Here is a 16,512-nt window from a genome sequence, read left to right as displayed (position 1 = left end):
CAACGTCCAATCCACGTTTATCGTTCTTTTTGCAGTTCTAGTCTTAGTGTTCGTGGTGTACAATAGGAGAAGAGAATCGCATATAAAGTATCCTGGACCAGACGACGACGTGAGAGAAAATATTATAAATTATGCCGACGAGGGTGGTGGAGAGGACGACATGACTGCCTTCGACATCACGCCTCTACAGATTCCAATCGGAGGACCCATTCCGGAAATGGGTGGCAAGATCCCACCTTGCAAAGTCGCCTGTAAGCAAAAATTATTTGCTCGTTAAATTTTCAATCAAATTATTTCCGTCGTCGTCCACTTTATCTCTATATGTTCTTCCATTCAGATCCATTGGGCCCCGAGCCAAATGTGGGTATCTTCATCGAGGATCACAAGAAGCGGGCAGATAGCGATCCCAATGCGCCTCCCTTCGACGATCTTCGAAATTACGCGTACGAGGGTGGCGGAAGTACGGCAGGATCACTCTCGTCCTTGGCTTCGGGTAAAAATTTTAACCCTCCTTATTCTAAATAGAAAAAAAAATTTTTTGAATCGTAATAAAAAAATATAATTCATGTAATAGAAATAACAATAAAATGCTCCCTGTGCTACAGGTACGGACGACGAGCAACACGATTACGAGTACATCGGCACTTGGGGACCGAGGTTCGACAAACTGGCCGATATGTACGGTCCCACAGTGGAGAGCGAAGAAGAGGAATAAACACTTCCCGGAAACTATCCTCAGGAACCAAAGTTCGCGCGGAGTCCGGCGGGACTCCAACGAGTGATCTCCTCCCTGTCGTGGGGTAGCTAAATAGAAAAACCAAAGGAAAACTCGTCGGGACGTCATCCTGGCTCGCGACGAAACCAAAAACAAAAACCCTGAAAGTATCGCCATAAGAAAGAGATAAAAAAATTATTTTTAGAAAGCCGGACAGAAGAAAAGCGGCGCGTCGAAGAGATTTAGCTACGGTCGGTAAAGAAATCTCCTTCGATCGATAATGACTTCGGAATAAATTTTTTTATTGAATTTCTTATTAAGTACGAAGTGGGACACGCGTCCGCGAGTGAGATATGAAAAAGTGAGCTCCACTGGAGCGTAGCGTGGCACTATTCGAGCTTCCGGATGACGTCCAACGCGAGGCTGCAAGAAGAACTTGCGGAAGGGCGGAAAACTGATCTCAGGCGAGCCGCGCCCCATCGATAACGTTGCAATAACTCTCTCTCTCTCTCTCGAGTAATCACGTGTGGTTTCTAGGAGGTTCGCGCGCGAGATTCGCATTAATTGTATCTGTATAGTATAATAATGTAAATGGTGCGTGTACAAGGCGCACGCACACGTAGTCAATCCGCGCGAGCGTACATAAAACTTTTCTATATGAGAAACAAGAGGAATTATTACCGGTCGCGAAAAACTTTACTTTTATTATATTCTTTCTCCATCCGTCGATCATCGCATTCGATAGATTTGTGTCGTGTTCACTGGCATTCCTGTTCGGGCCGAGCTCACGGACAGTACTTAGCACTCGTGGGAGAGCATACCCCATTGAGATATCCGGTCGCACCGTGCTCTCGACCCCCGTCGTTGTTGATCGAATCCGTGAGAGGAAAATCACTGTGCTCTGTTTTACCATCGGTCGATGCGCTCGAACTTATCCATCGAGCGAATCACCCTCATCTTGCGTCATTGCCATTCTCCCATTATCCTCATTACAGCGTTGTCAGATTGATCCTGAGAGACGATCATCGATACGATTATTATTGATATTAAAGTGAATATATAAATATATATATATAAATATATAAATACATATTATAAATATAAATTTATATAGGAACACGTGATGCGAGAAAACCGTGAAAGTCCGTGCGAGATTAGGAAAACTACGCGTGTGAGCGTATGTGTAATTATTATGATTATTAGATGAGTATAAAAGTATATACATAAATATATATATATATATATTATATATTTGCACGTGCAGAACAAAGGACAGCGCGTGCGAGTAAACGAGGCTAAGATCGCGGTTTTCTTTTCTAAAAACGAGATCGCCAGCCAAGCACGAGCGTGAAAAGAATCGATCAAAGCTATATTTATATTTTTGTTGTTCACTCGTCGTTTATTCTCTACGATAGAACTCAATTCGATTGGAGGTTTTCGCTTCGGCGCTTTTGTGGGGAGGAAGGAAAATTTGGTCAATTCGGTGGTTGAGGTTAGTTCCTGTAACCAGCACCTGTACGAATACTGTAGTTAACCTAAAAAAAAAAAAAAAAAAAAAGCGAGAATCGCCGTCTTACGGATCGTTGTATAATCGTCCCAAGGATACTAAAGAAGCCCAGAATTGGTGGTTTTCGCGCGAATTGTTTCTTAAAAAATAGTCGAAAGCCAAAGAGATGAGTCTCGTAGATATCCCTCCCTAGTCGCGGCAGCTCAGTGGCCGATTTGCGGGGATCATTTGGACTTTTCTTACGAGAACATCACGATTGTTGACTGACCATTCCGTTGTTTTTATCCTCTCTACACAAATCTCTAGACTGTACCATACTTTTTACTATTATACCCGTCTCTCACTTGTATTTGTATACGGAATCGTAGCGCGGAGCTTCGTAACTTTCTTGGGGTGCCATAACACGTTTTCTTACAACACCTTCTCGGTCCATTTCTAAGGTTATGTTAGTAGCAAACGCTGGCTCACGAGAGAAACTTCGTACGACGAACGAATAAATGCGTACTATATTCAATAAAGAAAGAGACTAAGGGAAAATAATTAAGTAAGACGACTGATGCTCATTAAAAGTTCATTTTCACTGTAATTCTAATCGTTTTACCTAGTCATACGTACGGTCCTCGGAGTGAGACTCCAGATGGCGCCACCGTTCAGACGAAGAAACAATTGAAAAACCACAATAAAGTCCAGCATCTCTCTCACTTTTGTATAATACTCGGGCACTGGTTCGTTTTCACATTCCTATTGCGTTCTTTGTATTATCTCTAACTCCTCTATCGAGTAGAAAATAAGGAAAGGGCACAGTTTTAGGAAAACTGGCGTTTTTAGCATAGAAAATGCGGAGTCCTGATTGGTCAGTACGGAATTAATAAACGGTGTGCTTAAACGTGTTGTGCAGTGGCAATATTTCAAGCTAATCTTGATCCTGGATGTACACGGGGCGATCAAAACGGATTTTTTTATGGGAAAAGCTTTACCTTTTCTCGCTCTGCGAAATAATTATACGATTGATACGATTATCGAGACCGGTCGCTGATAAGAATGATTTTTTCAGAGCCTTTCGATTAGTTTTCGTAATGCATATTAGAATTGAACTTTTTTTGGGGATGCAACATTTTTCGACCAATGGCAGATGAGGATCGAGATGATTTTGCTCAAGCTGCTTGCTCAATCTCATTGATCATCCTTTCATAAATGATTTACGAGAATCGCAGTCTTCCAGACGAAAAAAGAAATGGAAAATCTGTCGGAAAAACGATATCGGCGCGTGTACATCGATCGATCTTACAAATTTCTGTTCCCTCGAACGTGGCTTATCGTCAATCTCGCTTTAAAAATTAAACGAAGCAGGAAAAGGAAGCAAAAGCAAAATTTGCGGATTTATCAGAGAGACTGGGAAAGTATCAGAACGATCCAGCCTGGACTGCCTCCCGTATTTAAAATTTGTATCTTAGTAATATAAATAAGACCACGTGATAAAAGTCTGATATAAAACTGCTAAAGCCTAATCTCGATTGTATTTATGCATCAAGCCATACGTATTATTAATTATTTATTGTAATTGGTTATCTTAAGAAATAATTAATATATCTCGAATGTATCAATTGTACTATTACTCAACGACGTAACTTATTTTAAATTATTATCGTCCAATTGTATATTTATTATCGACTTAAGTGTACGTGTAATTCACGAGATGACAGCTGATTTACGTTTTTACTGGAAAGTAATCGAGGGAAATGGGTGCTTTACTCTAATATTTATATTGGTAGATTTTTTAATTGTGTTATACAAATCTTTTCTATTTAACCGAAAAATTTATTTCCTTAATTCCCTCGTTATGCGAGATTATTATTATTATACATATCCAAAAAATCAGTAAACAACTGCCTAGACAGATGTGAATAATTATTTTTTACTTGAAAGTTTCAAACGAGATAGAACAGGGCCTAGCGTTCTCGAGATCAAGATGGAAAGAGAGATCCCGTCGATTATTTCTAATATATAATAAAATTCTCGCAATAATTCGTAAAGGAATATTATTTGTAACGAATCTCAGTACGAAAAATGTTTCAATTAATAATCGTTTATTCAAATTGTTACTCGATAAAGGAGGAAGCAGAAAGCAATAATGGCTGATGAATTTTATCACGAATGATTTTTTTAGCGGAAGATCCAAAAGGATAAAAATGAGATGACGTGGGGAAGAGAGACAGAGAGCGAAAAAATGAATAATCTCTGGAAGAAAATAGCAAAGTTAATGAAACGATGTCGTCCGCGTGAGAAACACGAAAATCACTGTAAAATATATTGAAAGATACGAATAATATCTGTAACGCTGCCACTGCGAACACATCCCTTTAGTACAATTACACTTGTCACTATGTATATATCTATATTTATACATATATTTATGCACATGTATGGGACACAGACGAAATAATAAAGAGAGGCTATATGCACGTGCATAACTATACGCATATATATATATATATATATACATGTATTTATGTATAATCAGCAATTATACCGGGACACACCGTACTAATTAATTGAATGAATATTTATTAATTAATTATGACATTACTACCACTATATTATCTACACCATTTGTACTTTATATTTCAGTTCGAACGAAATAAATGCCTTCTTTTTCATATATCGATCTCCTCTCAATTTCCTAAGCTTCAACTTTTTTAACCTCCAATGGCCTTTTCGACAACCTTACGCGAAAATTGCTGTTTCTGCCAGAGCGGCCGGAATTACGAGACCAAAAATGGCAAGGATAACGTTGACAATCTGGCCATTCCTCTTAAATCTGGCCGGTGTGCAGATCTTCGATAGTTGCATCGTCGATTCCGAGGACCCCGGTCACAAGGTTGCTTCGATCTTCGCCAAAATAGCCTCCAGTGTCTTCTCCTTCGGTGTTTACGTCATTCTCTCAGCCTGCAACGTCTTCCCATCGAGCTTCAAGAAACCACACGTGGTCTTATTTTCCATCTACGAAGTACGTTCAAATGCCAATTAATCTTTACCTTGTCATCATTTGTCGAGACACTTTTTAGACGCTGGTTGCTTTCTTTTTCCTGGAATTCACCACCAACTGCATCTGGGACCCGATTGGCAAATTGTTCACGTCCAACTTGTCGTGCAAAGTAAAGTAGTCCTTGCTGCCAATTTTACTATACTGATAAATCCATTGAACGAATGTAGAGAGGGGATACGAACGTTCATTTCGAATTTCACGTTAGATCGTAAGATTTATGGATCTCATGGATTTCGATCACTACTGCAAGCACAACGCCAATAGACTGGAAATGATTTTCATGCCAATCCTGTCGTGTTTAATCGCAGCTATCTTTCTCCTCGCTGCCCTCCACGTCACGAGAGCCGTCAATTTTTCCATTCTGACGTAAGAAATTTTTCGAAGCTCCGAATAAACGCAGAATTTAACGAATTGCAAACATCTCAACAGGGACGATGGACCTCTGGAGTTTTACAGGCACGTCGTGTACAGACTCACCAACAGGATTTACAGCGAATTGCCAAAATCTATCGCGAGAAACAACTGCAAATGCAAGGCGAGGAAGAGGAATCGAGGTAAAAGTAAGAACGACGATTATCTGTACTGATTTATTAATAAAAAATCTTTAACGACAGTTTTTGGCTCGATAAGTAATTCTTTTTATTAGTTTTTATTCCCCACTAATTGGCCCATACATCCAAAATAGCATCGAGGTTCTCGGTGGCGTCTAGCATCCACAGGAACGAGAGCAAAGAGGTCAAATATGATAGGCAAACAGCTGCAAAATCTTGGTCCAAGAAATATGCTATCGTGTTTAAATAAGAGTGTTTATCCAAATTTAAAATATCGATCAGCGTTAGCATCTGAAAAATCAATGAAGATTCGATTATTTTAATAAATGAATAATTTCATTTTTTTTTTTTTTTTTACTTACAAAAATACTGGATTCCTTGGTTAAACAATACAGGACATGCAGGAGTGGTATCCAAATGATTCTTTTGACCAAATTTGTCACCAAGGCTGTGACTAAAATCTGTTGATAAATTTATGGCAGATTAATATATTGATTTTTTATATCATGGCAAAAACTTACATCGTAGATGTATAATAACAATATGGGAGGGTCTTTCAGAGACCTTGGCCACAGTTTGTATTCGGCCAGCAAACAGAGGACAGAGATCATGAAAATGTGGGATGAATAGGAGGGATCGAATGGTGGTTTAGGATCTTCGTCCAGGCAAAACCCAATTATGCAATTATTCCTCAAGTGTAAGTACATACCACTTGCCACAATGACCAACCAATGCGGGTTGTAGCACTGATAACAGTCCTTCAAAGTCTCCATTACCCTCGAAAATGGAATAAATCGTTGTTAGAATTTCTGCTCCCACCCCACCAGGATTTTAGATCCAATCCTTCGATTGCTTTTATGGCGATAGATCCTTAAGAATTGATCAATTTACTTGTAAAATCGTTACACTTGATTATCGTCAATTTCTTATTTCGAGGTTACGATGCACGTTTTATATTTTGACAAAATTCGTATCAATAATAACATCGATATTACGCTGTGACCAATTTCATTCGAGGTGCTGGAAAACAGCAGATGCAATTATGATTTAATTAGTGTATATGTATAAAAGTGGTATGATTCGCCGGAAATTTTCCTTTGAACGAGTGGAATTTAAGGAAACAATGTTTTAATGAATTGACAAGAGTTGAGCATATTTTAAGTAATATCGATGACAGTCGGTATTCGAATTTCCGGTAGGGGAAAACAGTTTTTATCTCTGAATGTAAATAATCTCTGAGAGCAAGCAAAAGGAACGATTGACGAGCATCGTTTTAGGTCGAAGATCGCGAATTTGTTGATATCGAAGGCTGTAATTAATTTTTTTTTTATACGAGAAAATCTGTATCTTTATCGAGATCATTGAACACTCTTCTGCGTAACAAATTTGCATAACGATCACAGCGTAAATGAAAATTACAGTTGACCTTGAACAATTCCACACCTGCCAAAATATTGCACTATTTCGACGCACTGTCTCGTTACACGAGTATCAATTAATTGTCAATATTAATCCATCCAATAATTTTTATGGTACTGTTAATTATTTTGGTTCGCGAAATTTTACTCTCATTAATTATTAAATATTTTTTGTTCCTTAAAAATATGGAATTTTTTATAAATAAAACTGAAGGATTAGTGTGTGTGTGTGTGTGTGTGTGTGTGTGTTTTGGTATAATTTATATTTGCAGTCACAGATTTATATCATAATCACCAAGAACCTGCATTTATGGTCCCTTCTAACAAATTTTTTGACAAAAATTGTAATATTAATGTTAATGTAGCCAGAATCATGGGAAAATTCAAGAAAATTCAAACGAGGATTTCTTAATGAGTTTTACTGTGACCTTTAATAACGTCTGTCTTTGATCAAAGCTTTCCTCGTTCTCTCCCAGTTTCTTTCTACGCATTTTCTTAATATCCTCGTTGATTAAAATATAAACGTTTGGCTTGTTCCTTAATTTCCAGCCTTCTTTTGAGTACTACCATTCAAGATTATACATTATTAATATAAAAGTGGTCAAAAGCAGAATAAAAAACCTTTATCCTTCAATTGGATATTTTCTCTTATGCTATTAAGCTTTAAAATAAAATCATTAAAAATTACAAGCTATGAGAGTCCTTGACAGTTTTACCTTTGGCCTTTGGCTACTGCAAGTTCACAAATCCGTAAAACAAAACAGCACATGCATTTTCCACTGGTAACATTCATTATAATTTTAATTATCAAAGGAATTTTTACAAATATAAACAATATTTTAATTGCATCACATACTGTACTTTAATATTTTATTAAATTTGTAAAAATTTTATAGAATATCGAAGTGCAGTGTGTATAGTGAAATTAAAAGCATTTAAATTTGTAAAAATTAGTGTAATAATTAAAATACTAATGAATGATGGCAAACGCGAGTGTGTGTTGTGTGTTCGTGTGCTTACACATGCCAAAGGAAAGTATTAAAAACTATCATAGCCTGTAAGTATCCTCGTTTATAAAAAACTATCTGGTATTTTTGTTTAAAAAATTACATTCATAAATCTATGAATGATATATAAATAAAAGTATTTAAATAACCTTGACATCACTGAAAAATTTAATTGGTAAAGGTAGAACTTTAGGTAAGTCTTGATGACCTTTAAGGAAGTCGATATAATATCAATCGAGTCCAATCAATGTTAGACAAAATGTAATCTTAATTACAAATAAAAAAACTTGTAAATTATCAGGATTTAAAATTGAAAAAATAAAACAATTAAAAGGTATTAAGAGTCTTAATACTTTGTAACAAATTTTTATTTAAAATTTTTTTTTATACAAATATCAATAAAGCTAACAGTGCTCTGTACATATCTCATTCGTTTATTTGAAAAGTTAATATTCAACAATGGACGGAATATTTAGGGGAATTTTTATAACATTAAGTTATTGTTAAATAAAATTATTAAATTAATCTGCAAAAATGATATCTGTGTCTGCCAGTTTCTCAGCCAACCATTTATCGAATTTTCGCACTAGATCTGGTGGAAACTCTTCCTTCCAGCTTCCAATTTTTCCCTTTCTAACGAATGACCTGGGATCCAATATATGTACATCGTTTTTCCCTGGTTTTGGTGTATTTACCATTGGATTGTTCTGAAAATTTTTGAATTCCAAATGCTCCACTAATCTCTCCAAATCAAAATTATCATATGTTTTATCATAAAACTCGCAGACTCTCTTTATACACCCTGAAAGGTCCTGAGACGAATTTTATCTGATTAAAAGGTAGGAATAATATCTTTATTATAAAAGTCTAAAAATGAAAATGAATACTCACCTGCTTTAAATCCTCATAAAACAGAAACAAAACGTTTGGTTTGTTCCTCTGCTCCCAACCAAATTTTACGTGATCCATAAATGGACTGTACATGGCTGGTCGTTAAAACAGATTAATTATTTTGTAGAAAATTTAGAGGATATAATTTTGATCCGTATCAACTCACTCAGATCTTTCATAAAATATTCAGTAAACTGCGAAATATCCATTTTGCAGTTGAAAAATTTAACAGCTTTGTGGTAGTGATAATAAGATACCACCACGTCTTTAGGATTTCTCGCCACATAGATGACCTTAAAAATAAAAATTTTTCATTTCATGCTAGAATTAATCAAGAAACACAAAACGATAAGATCTTAAATTACCTTGCAATGATTGTCGATAAATTTAGGCAGCAAAATAGCTAAATGAGTCTTTAAAAATCTAGGAGAAGATATTGAATCCAGGTAATCGATCCAAGATTTTCTATTGATTTTCTCATTCGCTAACAAGCCATTCGTAAATTCATTGATACACTCTCTCAAGTGCTCCGTTTCTCTTATTATATTGAGCCTAAAAATCACTGTAGCATTAATCAAGTTTTCTTTCTTTGATAATAAAAACTCACTCCACAAATGGGAATCTCTGTAACAGTGGTGTACTTTTGGCTTGTTCAAAATTCAGGTCGTTTGCCACTAGCCATACCAATTCCTGGGTCCATGTGGTACCTAATAACACGAAAGACGAAGGAAAACTTGCCTAACGAGGAGAAAATTTTGGAGAATCGATTTTTCTTGTTTTCTTATTTACTCCAATTTTTGTGGATGAAACAAAAAATACAAGATCAATCTGATTCTTTACTTTAATGGACTATTACAGTGTGATTCCCAAAAAATAACCAGTTATTAATTATGATCTGTTTAATTTAAAATTATTGCATGCATGTGTCTTTTTTTTTTTTTTTTTACTCAAATTGGAAAATAACATTTTGTTGATTATATGCAAGTATACTTGGTCTATTGTTTGAAGCGTTGCTGTGACGTAATTCTCAAACTATCAATACTAAATATGATGCCAAAAATGTTTCACATAATTAACACTTATTTGACTCTGAAGAGAATATAAGATTTATTCGATTGTTTGACTTCGAAATATAATTCCAAGTTTAGATAAAGCCTGAGTCACCCTAAGTTTTTTTAAAGGACATAACCTATCGTTTATTACATACTCTTATTATAGCTTTTCGCAAGAGGTTCTAAAATACAGTATTAACCCTTTACTGCACTGCCCTATACACCTCTTTCTTAACGATTTTTTTATATTCTTGCTTTATACCACCACAAATGATTTTTATACAGGGTGCCCCGAAAGTAATGGAATAGCAGAAAATCTCGAAAATACTCGTATTAGGATAACGAAATTCAAAAATGATTTGCAGTACTTTTAAAACTGTATCAAATCGTATACTAAATTCGACCTTGAGTGGAATCTCGAAGGCCATTAGGTGGTAATTTTTATTTAAATGGAATCTATTATTTTTTATAAAATATTCTCGTAGTTTATCTCAAAAACTTTCCAAAATATTCTTTATAACGAATTGTGATTTGATTCAATGGTTCATTGTTCAATCGTTAACAATAAACAAGTGATTAATTATAATCTTCGTGCGACAGAAAATTATATCCATGTTTAAAATACTTTTGCAACAAGAAATATAATTATTATTATTAGACTTTTTTGGGTGTCACTCTATGATAGATGCCTTAAAATTGTTGAAAAGAACTCACCCGACCTAGGAAAAGTCACGATGCATGTATCGTCGGGCCTTGTGTTAAAATTAGAAATATTTTGGCTAACCTTGCTGTAAACGGATGGTAAGACCCATTTGGTAGCATTTCTCTTGACGTAATAAATTCCACTATACATATTTGAAATCTCAGCTTCGTCCACTCGAGGCAATCGATATTTTTTGCCCTTTTTCCTCACGTCCTTTATCAACGACATTTTCTACTTTCACTTTGACGAATAATCGTAAAATCTAACAAAAACGTAAGACAATTTTTTGAATAGCACTGATACACGGTTTGCACAGTTTCCAAGTGGACAGAAGAGTTTGAGGAAAATGCGAAGTAAATCCGTTCTCTTATGGCCTATATACAATAATATTATTGCTGTCGCGACGTTTGTATTTGGACAATTGACAAAATAATGGTAGGCTCGTTTGTGTATCACTCTATCTTTTTCACTCAAGATCGTACGTAATCTGCTGGAATTCAACAGATGTACATAATATTGTTTTTGGGAATTGATTTATGGTGACAAAAATTAAGAATAATTAATTATAGGATTAGACGTGAAAAACTTTTATAAAAATGAAATGGAAATGTGAAAAGATTGAATCTGTTGATAGTAGTCGAGTATTTCGTTTCATAATTATATCTAGAAAATAATACTTGATAAGGAGTACAAATCTTAATACACTATATATTTGAAAAATTTTTATTCTGTGAATTTCTTTACTAATCGTTGATAAATTTGATAAGTACTATAACCTGTACATTTTTTGCTCGTTTATTCGAAAAGTATATTGAGTGATAAAACAGGATTTTAGGGGAAAATTGTAATGAAATTAAATGATTGGTAGATCATTTTTATATCAATTTGGTAAAACTATATCTGTGCCTGTCAATTTCTCAGCCAACCACCTATCGAATTTTGTCACTAGATCAGGTGAAAACTCCTCCTTCCAGCTTCCAATTTGTCCTTTCCTTATGAAGGATCTGGGAGCCAGGGTACTCGTGTCGTCATCTTTTGGTTTCGATAAGTTCACCATTGGATTATTATGGAAATTCCTAAATTCCAAATGCTCCACCAATCTCTCCAGGTCAACATCGCTATAAGTTTTACCATAAAACTTACAGACTCTCTTTACGCAACCCAAAAGATCCTGAGGTGATTTTTAACTCGTTAAAAAGTGCTGATAGAATGTTTATTATAAAATTATAAAATATGAAGCAAATCTTCACCTTTTTTAAATCCTCGTAAAATAGAAACAAAACGTTTGGCTTGTTCCTGTGCTCCCAGCCAATTTTCAGGTGTTCCACGAGTGGACAGTAGAAGGCTAACCGTTCAAACATATTAATCATTTTATAGAATATTTGTAGGATATAATTTTCATGCATGTGAACTCACTTAAATCTGCCATAAAATATTCAGCAAACTGTGTAAAATTCATTTTGCAATTGAAAGGTTTAAATGCCTTGTGAAAATGATAATAAGACACCAGCATGTCTTTTGGATTTCTTGCTACGTAGATTGCCTTAAAAATAAGAAATTTTTATTTTATGCTAGATTGATGAAGAATCACACAAGAAATAATAAAATATTAAACAGTAAATCTCGTCCCACACTCAACAAAATTTTCAAACTTAATAATTATAACTGAATTATTTAATTTATTTTACTCATAAATTACCTTACAATTATTCTCCACAAATTTAGACAGCAAGATAGCTAGATGAGTCTTCAAAAATCTTGGGGAAGGTAATGCATCGATATAATTCGTCCAATTTTTTGCAGCATCTTCCTCCTTCAGCAAAACGTTATTCGTAAGTTCATTAATATACTTGCTAATATGCTTCCTTCCAACTACAACATTTTGCCTAAAAATCACTATAAAATAATCAAGCTTTTTTTATGAGACTATAGAAACTTACTCTATGTATGGAAATCTTCGCGTAAGTGATTTGCTCGTAGCTAGTTCAAAATTCAGGTCGTTTGCCACTAGCCAAATTAATTCTTGGGTCCATGTGGTGCCTAAATAACACGAATAACAGTGGAAAATTTGTATAACATAGAAATTTTGTCTGAAGTATTTTTATTACAGCTTTTTGTTTTCAAAATATTCGCATAAAGGTTTTAAAATAGGATTCTCGTATAAACGGGATATATATATATATATATACGAATATGTTTAAAATATTCTTAGAATGTTACAGAGATGTTTGTGACATTACAATTTGATTTCAGATTACCCAAAGCACTAAACACATCCCATCGATCAAGAAATTTGTTTTTTTTTTTATATACAGCAAATTTTTTAATTCATTATTTAATATACAATTATACGCCTTTGTGTGACTGCAAAAATGATTTTTATTCTCCAAGAGTTTATCTGTTCTAGAAAAAATGTACTTATATGCATTCAATATTTTTCGCATTAAAAAATAATTACAATCAGCTTTTTGTAATATTTGCTATTTAACAAAAATTCTTAAATTTCTGTCAAGAACTTACCAGATCTAGGAAATGTCACTATGTAAGTATCGTCAGGCTTGGTTTTAAAATTAGAAATGTATTCGCTAATCTCGCTGTAAGCAGATGGCATCACCCATTTGATACCATTTTTCTCGATGCAATAAATTCCATTGTACATTTTCGAAATCTCAGTATCGTCCACTCGAGACAATTGTGAATCACTGCCATTTTCCCTATCGTCTTCCTTCGATGACATTTTTCACTTTCACTTCGAAATAATTGCAAGATCGATAAAAACTTCAGAATGTACTTTCGGTGGTACAGAAAAATGAGTTTTGCACAGTTTGCAAGTGAGCCAAAGAGTTTCAGGAAAATACAAAGTAAATCCATTATCATACGACCTTCATAAATATTTACTCTCGTGACGTTTGTATTTGGACAGTTGAGAAATTAATATAGTATACTCGTTATATCAGTCTCTTTTGCAGTCAAAAAACTGAATCTACAGGAATTCGTGAGGCATTCATGTTTTTACACCGAGAAAGTAAAAAACTTTTAAATTTAATGATTATAATATACATTGAAGTCCAGGAAAGGCGATGCACCGAAAATTAATAAAATAAGAAACAAACTGCAAAAATGACTGCAGTTCGATAAAGAATGAAGACATTATTATTTTAATAAATACGAGAGTTTGCACGCACGTGCGAGTCTTCTATACTTCAAGATATGCTTTGATTATATTATCGTTCACTTTTTTTATAAGGAAATGCTAATGATACATAAATAATTATGCTAGTGCCCAGTCGAGTTAAATTGCATTCAACTGAAACAGTAGATAAATGAGGCAACTCTATATACACACACACAATAACGTAACTTGACATATACACATATATCTATATATATAAATATTGTTATTTGTACTAATAAAATCCTATAATTTTTCACAATTAGACAAAGGACGTATAATTGCAAATGCATAATTTATTATTGACTCATCGATAAATATAATAGATGCAAATTATCTTTAAAGTTCGTATTCACGTGTAAGGACATTGGCAAGAAATTAAAAGCTGATAAGAAATCATTAAAATTTTAATCAGTATTGTGTTCTACAAAATAAAAATGCTATTTTCTTGTACATTTTCACAAAACTATCAATGTTAAAACTTTGAAGGTAACAAAAATGATTTTGAAACATTCCTTATAAGAGTTATGTAAAAATTGTAATTAATAACAATAAATTGGATCGAGATCCTATTGGATACATAACTTTATACCACTTCATAGATTTCTGACGTAAGCAATCTGAATTGTGGTACATTATTTTATTATACTTTTAAATTAAAAAAAGAAATACGAAATTATATTTCGTTGAATAAACGAAAAAAATTAAAATTAAAATTAGGCAAAGCATCTTTGTTCCTCGATTATGTCAGAAAGTTATAAAAATTTTCGAGTAAATATTGACAACGAAAAGAATTTTTTAGTTTGAATCAATGATAGAATTTTATTGGTTAAAAATACATCCCTATATTTAAAAAACATTTATTATCTTACCGCATTTCTATTGTTCAGAATATTACCGATACGAATGTGAGTAGTAGATCCAAATGCAATCCTACAGATGATTAACTTTTACTACTTGAGTCAACACTCTAGTGAATTCTCTGATAGCGAGGGAAGTTACCGAGCAAATATTCTTAAAAAATCGATTATGTTTCGAAGCTCCTAGTTGGTTATCTCATGACAAAACACAAATGATAGAATTTATTAATTGGTTTAGAAGTACCTGAATTAAAAATAGAAACATTCGCGTAGCAGTTCTACAGCTGATTCGATGAATTTCGAAAGAACGTCTTATTTTCAAAAATCTACTTTATTGTCACGTTTTTTTTATTTATATTGTCGGTATAAGAGATCCCATTAATGCCACAAGTACGAATAAATATTTTTTTAGCCAAATAAAAAATTTTTGCTTTTATAAATTAATTGTTTAAATTAAGTACATGTTATTTTATGAAAATGTATTTTTATCGCATGTTTATTTCAATCAAGTCAATATTAGTTCCAATTGCGAGAGAGAGAGAGAGAGAGAGAAATCATACTGATTTCATTCGTCGAATATAATTTTAAATCGAATCAATATTAAATTAACTGAAATGCATATTTTTCAATTAAACGTTTCTCTATGTTTCTGATTGGAACAAATTTATATTTTAAAGAGAAAAAAATAATTAATATCAGGAATTACAAATTTGCACGAATCAATTATTTCTTTGTCGAAACAAATATTTCATAAGGATCATTTATTTTCTTCAAATAAATGCACGAAAATTAAATAAATATTCTCGTACCATGTATTTTCAATGTACATACGTACAATTGATTCGAATAAATATTTATTACATTCAACAAATATTTTTTCCTCCATGCACGAATCGATTTACAGTGAGAACATTTTCTAGAGAATAAAATAGAATAGAGAGGAGATTGAATTCGTTGATAGCAGCGAGAATTTCAGGCTTCTTATACGTTTAAACTGCCAATTAAACGTACAAAGTAAATTGGTTAACTTTGAAATCCCCAGTCACACACTGTTGCTTTTCTCGGATCGATAATTCTAGCTTTTCTTCTTTATCCCCTAATGGATTTTCCTTGTACAGAATCCACCCTGCCCATTTCATTTTACAGTAGAGAAAAACCGTATAAATCATCCCAAATTCGACGTCCCCACCCCTATAATGACAAAAAATTAATAAACCCTCTGCATTCCGTCACAAGAGACTCGGTTCCAACCGAAAAATCCACGAGAGAGCGAGAGGAGGAGAATCGTTGAAACAAATGCAAGGTTGTCGATGGAAAAAATTCCGAGTCGACCTTTGAGAGGGTAGCATGCTGCTGTCTGATAAAACGCCACTTGTACTTTTCTATCTGACAATCATGCATTATGCAGCACATTTGCCAATGGATTTCACTGGGAGCTTCCCCAGGTTAGAAAACGAATGGTCTTGGAATATAAATCCACCCTCTCGTTGTTTCACGTATTCCCACTAAATAAAACTCTCATAAATAAAACTATCTAGCTTACATGTGTGTGTGTGTGTGTGTGTGTGTGTGTGTGTGAAGAGTCCAAAA

The 16,512-nt window shown here is 34.0% G+C and overlaps 4 protein-coding genes across 5 annotated transcripts in view; 1 reads left to right on the top strand and 3 right to left on the bottom strand.

Moving 5' to 3' along the window:
• LOC136781420 (neural-cadherin-like) overlaps window positions 1-4,860 on the top strand; it is a 50,155-nt gene extending 45,295 nt beyond the window's left edge. Inside the window, 3 exon segments of the mRNA XM_066740323.1 lie at window positions 36-251; window positions 338-493; window positions 606-4,860. Coding sequence (XP_066596420.1) covers window positions 36-251; window positions 338-493; window positions 606-715 — 482 coding nt within the window. The 3' untranslated portion in view covers window positions 716-4,860.
• A 1,067-nt stretch (window positions 4,861-5,927) lies between these two features.
• LOC136781390 (uncharacterized) lies at window positions 5,928-6,592 on the bottom strand. The gene is made up of 3 exons (XM_066740273.1): window positions 6,341-6,592; window positions 6,182-6,280; window positions 5,928-6,110 (listed from the first exon to the last, which is right to left on the bottom strand). The coding sequence occupies exons 1-3, from the start codon at window positions 6,590-6,592 to the stop codon at window positions 5,928-5,930; spliced, it is 534 nt and encodes a 177-aa protein (XP_066596370.1).
• Window positions 6,593-8,674: 2,082 nt separating this feature from the next.
• Window positions 8,675-11,197, bottom strand: LOC136781250 (sulfotransferase 1B1-like). Of its 2 annotated transcripts, none has more exons than XM_066740098.1 (6): window positions 10,902-11,197; window positions 9,743-9,842; window positions 9,501-9,687; window positions 9,302-9,428; window positions 9,136-9,230; window positions 8,675-9,056 (listed from the first exon to the last, which is right to left on the bottom strand). In XM_066740098.1, exons 1-6 carry the CDS (start codon window positions 11,116-11,118, stop codon window positions 8,766-8,768), a joined length of 1,017 nt encoding a protein of 338 aa, XP_066596195.1. In that variant the 5' UTR covers window positions 11,119-11,197; the 3' UTR covers window positions 8,675-8,765. The 2 variants fall into 2 exon arrangements, with proteins under 2 accessions (XP_066596195.1, XP_066596196.1); XM_066740099.1 differs by having other exon boundaries at window positions 10,972-11,129.
• A 402-nt stretch (window positions 11,198-11,599) lies between these two features.
• LOC136781229 (sulfotransferase 1C4-like) lies at window positions 11,600-14,155 on the bottom strand. The gene is made up of 6 exons (XM_066740056.1): window positions 13,411-14,155; window positions 12,831-12,930; window positions 12,590-12,776; window positions 12,307-12,433; window positions 12,141-12,235; window positions 11,600-12,061 (listed from the first exon to the last, which is right to left on the bottom strand). Exons 1-6 carry the CDS (start codon window positions 13,625-13,627, stop codon window positions 11,771-11,773), a joined length of 1,017 nt encoding a protein of 338 aa, XP_066596153.1. The 5' UTR covers window positions 13,628-14,155; the 3' UTR covers window positions 11,600-11,770.
• Between the last annotated feature and the right edge of the window lie 2,357 nt (window positions 14,156-16,512).

The sequence above is a fragment of the Prorops nasuta genome, unplaced genomic scaffold, assembly GCF_024137725.1.
Source record: "Prorops nasuta isolate Cenicafe-Biocafe unplaced genomic scaffold, Cenicafe_Pnas_1.2 PNAS00022, whole genome shotgun sequence".
NCBI classification, from domain to species: Eukaryota; Metazoa; Arthropoda; class Insecta; order Hymenoptera; family Bethylidae; genus Prorops; species Prorops nasuta.
This window is presented reverse-complemented; position numbering and strand designations above follow the sequence as displayed.

What these genes read in the sequence shown, in the direction of transcription:
- LOC136781390 (XM_066740273.1), bottom strand. Translation starts at nt 6,592, where the DNA reads ATGGAGACTTTGAAGGACTGTTATCAGTGCTACAACCCGCATTGGTTG. An exon ending in TGTTATTATACATCTACGAT is followed by an intron (nt 6,281 to 6,340) that starts GTAAGTTTTTGC and finishes ATTTATCAACAG; the next exon opens with ATTTTAGTCACAGCCTTGGT. An exon ending in CCAAGGAATCCAGTATTTTT is followed by an intron (nt 6,111 to 6,181) that starts GTAAGTAAAAAA and finishes TTGATTTTTCAG; the next exon opens with ATGCTAACGCTGATCGATAT.
- LOC136781250 (XM_066740098.1), bottom strand. Translation starts at nt 11,118, where the DNA reads ATGTCGTTGATAAAGGACGTGAGGAAAAAGGGCAAAAAATATCGATTG. An exon ending in CAGAGATTCCCATTTGTGGA is followed by an intron (nt 9,688 to 9,742) that starts GTGAGTTTTTAT and finishes AGTGATTTTTAG; the next exon opens with GCTCAATATAATAAGAGAAA. An exon ending in TTATCGACAATCATTGCAAG is followed by an intron (nt 9,429 to 9,500) that starts GTAATTTAAGAT and finishes TTTATTTTTAAG; the next exon opens with GTCATCTATGTGGCGAGAAA.
- LOC136781229 (XM_066740056.1), bottom strand. Translation starts at nt 13,627, where the DNA reads ATGTCATCGAAGGAAGACGATAGGGAAAATGGCAGTGATTCACAATTG. An exon ending in TTGTGGAGAATAATTGTAAG is followed by an intron (nt 12,434 to 12,589) that starts GTAATTTATGAG and finishes CTTATTTTTAAG; the next exon opens with GCAATCTACGTAGCAAGAAA. An exon ending in ATATTTTATGGCAGATTTAA is followed by an intron (nt 12,236 to 12,306) that starts GTGAGTTCACAT and finishes TTGAACGGTTAG; the next exon opens with CCTTCTACTGTCCACTCGTG.